This window comes from Montipora capricornis, chromosome 12 (genome assembly GCF_036669925.1).
Source record: "Montipora capricornis isolate CH-2021 chromosome 12, ASM3666992v2, whole genome shotgun sequence".
NCBI lineage: Eukaryota > Metazoa > Cnidaria > Anthozoa > Scleractinia > Acroporidae > Montipora > Montipora capricornis.
Window position 1 is genome coordinate 29,347,438 of NC_090894.1, and position 5,000 is coordinate 29,352,437.

Below are 5,000 nucleotides of genomic sequence, written 5' to 3' on the forward strand. Positions count from 1 at the left end.
ATGGGAGGGTCTAGACCCAGGGAGGGTCACATGTTATCGTACCATTTTCAGATTAAAGTACCAGAAATAGTTATACCATCTATAGGTTATAAACACATTCAAAGTAACAATTGCATAAGACCAAGACATGACCAGGGTTAAAATTTTGGGAATTTCAGTTAGTAAACAATATGACGACAACACCAGCAATGATTTTTTAAAAAGATCTATCAGACATTTTTTCAGTTATTATCAAAGTGGACGAAAACTCACATTTTCCATTTGCAAAAAACCTGTCTGTCTATGCATGATTATTTTTTTGTCGCTTAAGAAATCCTGAAATTTTAAGGTAGGGATGTATGGCTAGTTTTTGAGAAAAGGGCTTTTGAAATGTCTAGTTTCCAGTTCCCCATCCAGGGGTGCGCTGTTTCTATTCATCATTTTCCCCTGATTTGCATTTAATTGTCAGGTAAGATTACATTTTACATCAATTGCAGTGAATAACACTTTAAGGACTTTTGCGCCCATCGCTACTGCACATCCTTACAGCGCACGCAAATTCACATGCCAAATCATGCATCAAGCGTGCACGCTAAGTATTAAAAATTGAACAATGACAGGGCAGATGGCCATTGCTATAGCTTTGTTCGGTGACCCCTACTTTTCCTTTCAGAAACAGATTTTATTGACAATTATTTCCACATTTTCCAAAAATGAACAAAAAATCAATGTGGGAAGTTGAAAAAATTTCAAGATTTCTGTCCTCGGGGCATGGAATCCTGCCATCTTGCAGCTGCAAGGCACATAAAAGTATGGTCGCTAAATGCGAACTTGTGCTTTAAGGAACCTTAACAGTTAACTAACTTCACTTGATGGGTCCACTTAAACAAAGTTTGGTAAAGAACATTTCAATTCAAAGATGTAATTGCAATATTTTTGGGATTACAGACACTGTGGCCTTATTCGCTAAAGAAGCCGAATTTTCTCAGATTTAGGGTGTTCTTCCGGGCAATTTCTCTCCAAAACGAAGTCGGTGACCCCTCATTTTTTTTATATTTATGACATCACTAACTCATCTTCTTTCAATGGTAAAATTTGCAGAAAAAAATTAATGTCCTTAAAACGGATATGCTGTTGCTTTAATTTCACAGATTTCAAAATCTTTATCATTTTCTTCGGAAAACTGTAGTAAGCCACCTTAAAATGAGGTCACTTGTATTAAAAGTGGATGAAGGCCAAGCCCTTAATTATCAGAAAAGATTTCTCCACATGGTACCAAGAAGGAATGCCACCATTAGGCAGTCATAATAATACTAAATTAAAGGGAGAAATGTTTCCTGGTAGCACTATTTGAAGAAATGCCACCACGAGACAGTGATCAGAAAAATGTCAAAGCTTACACAGCTTTTCTAATAGGCTCTTGTGGACCACTGCATGACATGCCTTATGATGAATCTTTTTCTTTCTATCCCCAGGATTTTCATTCTCAAAGTTAGTGGGTATAGTGGACTTACTTTTCCATTCACATGCTCCTAACTGAAACACTTCCACTGATAACTCTCTTGAAGACAATTCTGTGTCCTTGAAGCCACCAACCACATAAAGGGCTTCCTGAATGCATACCATGTTTGCAGCATGACGACACACCTTGAGGTTACTCATGACTTGCCATTCATTAGTTGATGGGTCATATACCTCACAAGAATTCAATACTGTACAATGGCCCCCACTCTTGTTTATGCCACCTGCTATGTAGACCTTTCCATTCATGGCTGCTCCAAAAGCATCATATCTTGCCTCATTCATAGATGCAACCTCCTCCCATGTGGCTAAAATAGGATCAAACCTTTCCACTGTTTGAGATCCTCGAAAAGAAAGCCAATTATTATCAGTTCCTCCTACTAAGTAAAGGTGTCTTTTATCACTGACTAAACAAACTCCATGATAGCGAAGAGATGGTGGATCAGCCACAGCCTCACAAACATTCTCATCAAACTTATAGAGAATAATGGTCTTCCAAAATAATGCATAGATGCAACCATCTAGAACTGATAAACAAGAGCAATCATCCCTGTGATGTCTTCCTTCAGCTGCCACCCAGGAATTAGTGGAAGAGAGAAAGTATTCTATTACTCGAGATTTTCCTGGTCCAACACGCTGTCCCCCGAAAATGCAAACTTTATCTCTGTATTGAACAACAGCATGATTTTGATGTTCAAGTAACATGTCTGGCAACTGATACCAGCTGTCTTTCTGGGGTAGATAGCATAAGGCTGTTCTGTCACCGCAAACAAAAATCACATCTGTGTTCCTCTCCAAGCACTTCCTGGGTGGCTTGGCAGCATCTTCCAAGAAGGGATCAAAAATGCACTCCATGGATCTCAACACAAAATTCAAAATCTCGTTGCTTGTTGCTACTAGTTCTTCCTTGACCAATTCATTGAAAAGAAATTTGCGAGATATGGATTTCAGACGGACTTGACTCAACAATTCAGCAAAGTTGCTTTCTCGTTCACGCTTCTTGTGAGTCACCCACTTAACTACTCCCTTAAAAATTTCTTCCTCAGAGGTGACAGTGACATCATCGGAAACCCATTTCATGACTTGTTCAATATTGAGATTCAGGAAGTCTTCTGTTTCCATGACTGAACTGAAATTTGAGTTAATAAACTCACAAGACTCCTCCATTAATTCCAAACACTGATACTTGTCGGCAAAATAATAATTGAAGATGCAGTTTTCAGTTGTAATGTTTCCCACCAAAAAGTCACAAGCCAAAGTTTTCAAACCTGGTAAAAGAAGATAATCTGCGGCTGTGACTAAGTCGTGGGCGGTATCCTTAGTGACTGCAGCTATACCGGTGTAAATGTATTTAAAAACGTCTTCCATGACTGACTCCGTTGCTTCTTCAAGTTCTATCCTGATGAACTGTTCCTTTCCCTCTCTCATGTCGCTGACCAGAAGTGACAGAAAAAACGGACTTGCTGCTGCTAACACAAGTCTGTGAGCTTTAAACTCTTTGTCTTTTACTGACACTGTTACATCGACGAAACTCTCTTTTCTTCTCAGAGCATCGAGACGATAGATAAGTTCCTGACAGTGTTTTGATGGATCTGATGGCATTGGCTGTGAAAGGTCCGCCATATTGGAATTCGACGCGGAAGTGTTCAAATCTTTGATTTCGAATGCAACTGCTTGTACTTATTCTTCCTTGCCGATACTAGGAGGACTTTGCGATATGATATTGTGTTGGTTAAGAAATAAAAAAAGTTAACACTGGTTCATTAAGAGAGGAAATTACAGAACCTCCGATCATTAAGGTATTACCACCCTCAAACCCAGTCTCTCTCCCCTCTCTATGTCACGGGGAGTCATGTGGGATTAAACCAGAAACCCATAAGGGTTGAAACGTGTAACGCGCGTTCACAGCTTCCGAATATTCAGTGCGATCTGATTGGTTGAATGTTTCAGTGCTAAGTACCATATTTGGAAAGCCCTCGCTCTTGTTGTTCCAAATATGGTACTTACCAAATTGAATATTCAGAAGCTTGTTTCCCAGCACACAAGGGGCCGTTACACGTTTCAACCCCTTATGGGTTTCTGATTAAACTTCTTCAATTTTCAACCACCTGACCCGCGACCTAATAATTACCATTAGTGATATTACCTTGTTGCTTTCATTTCGATTCGTCCATATAATGTTGATCGATGAATTTGAGCTCAATTTAGATGAGATTTAATTAATTAATAGTCAATTTAAAAAAAAAACCTTCCAGCTAACGAGAGCAAGCTACCCATGGTGACCATGCGATCAAAAGAATAAAAGAAGTCTTACAACAATTATATCTGATCTTCTTTGGTTAACTAAAGGATCGAAATCGAGGAAAGAATGCAAAAAAAAAAAAAAAACCCAACAACATGAGGTATTCTGGGTAGTCAGCAAACCACGTACTTAACTCCAGTCAACAAGATGTAACTTAAGTCACAAGAACATGGCTGGAAATCACATGTTAGACTCGACGAGTGCGAAATTTGCGTGCGTAGAAAATACGGGAAAGCTATAGTGGTGTTTGATGAATACGATGAAATGTCAACTAAAGCTATGACGCAGCAGAGGCGCGCATCAGGGACGGTTGCTGCACCTGTCATCTTTACAGAAATCATGTCTAACGATGAAGAAGGATGACTATCTCTCGAATCCCATAAACAACGCTTTCTGTTAATGCTAAGGGAGTCTCTGGCGAAGGGCTAACGCTTGAAACGTCAGCTTTTAGAATCCCTCTTCGGTGGTCAATTTACATTATCAACTCCGTTGATAAAACCAAATTTTTGTCTCCAGAATGTAGGATGCGTAACACACCTCGCAAATGGTGACGCCGACCTCCTTGTAGTCAAAACCGCCGAGTCTGCCTGAAAGAATACCACGGTTCTAGTTGGGGATGACACAGATTTGCCAGTCCTTGTGTGTTATCATGCTTCCGAAGGTGGGTGTGACCTCTATTTTAGACCAGAGACAAACGCAAATTCGAGAAGTGCGCGCGTCTGGCATATGAAGAAAGTCAAAAAACAGCTGGGTAAGGAAGTTTGCAGAAATTTCCTTTTTCTTCAAACAGTCACCGGATGCAAGACAACATTGCGCCTCTATGGAGTTGGAAAGACAACAGCCCTGAAGAAACTTGAGAATATGCCTTACTTCAAAGAGCACGCTAACGTCGGTCTTCACCTGTTATTCTAATGTTTCTGGCGTTGTCACTGCAGCTGAAAAAGCACTGGTATCACTTTTCGGTAGTAAACCAGTGGTAGGTCTTAACTCTGTCAGATATCAGCGGTACTTCGAAAAACTTGCAACCAAGACGTCTCATATCGAGCCACAGAATCTTCCCCTAACAGCAGCAGCGGCCCCCAGACCCCCTACCTAACTCGCCCCTTCAGCGCTTGCAAGGCACCTTGCGGCACCAAAAAATGTCACGTCCGGTGCTTTCAGAAATATGTTCACTACTTTTACAAAACTGTGAAAAACC

The 5,000-nt window shown here is 40.3% G+C and overlaps 1 protein-coding gene across 1 annotated transcript in view; it reads right to left on the reverse strand.

Annotated features, from left to right (window-relative positions):
• Positions 1-3,299, reverse strand: part of LOC138026415 (kelch-like protein 3) — a 5,830-nt gene extending 2,531 nt beyond the window's left edge. Inside the window, exon 1 of the mRNA XM_068873764.1 lies at positions 1-3,299. This exon is cut by the window's left edge and continues 2,531 nt beyond it. Coding sequence (XP_068729865.1) covers positions 1,369-3,123 — 1,755 coding nt within the window. The 5' untranslated portion in view covers positions 3,124-3,299 and the 3' untranslated portion in view covers positions 1-1,368.
• Positions 3,300-5,000: the final 1,701 nt, after the last annotated feature.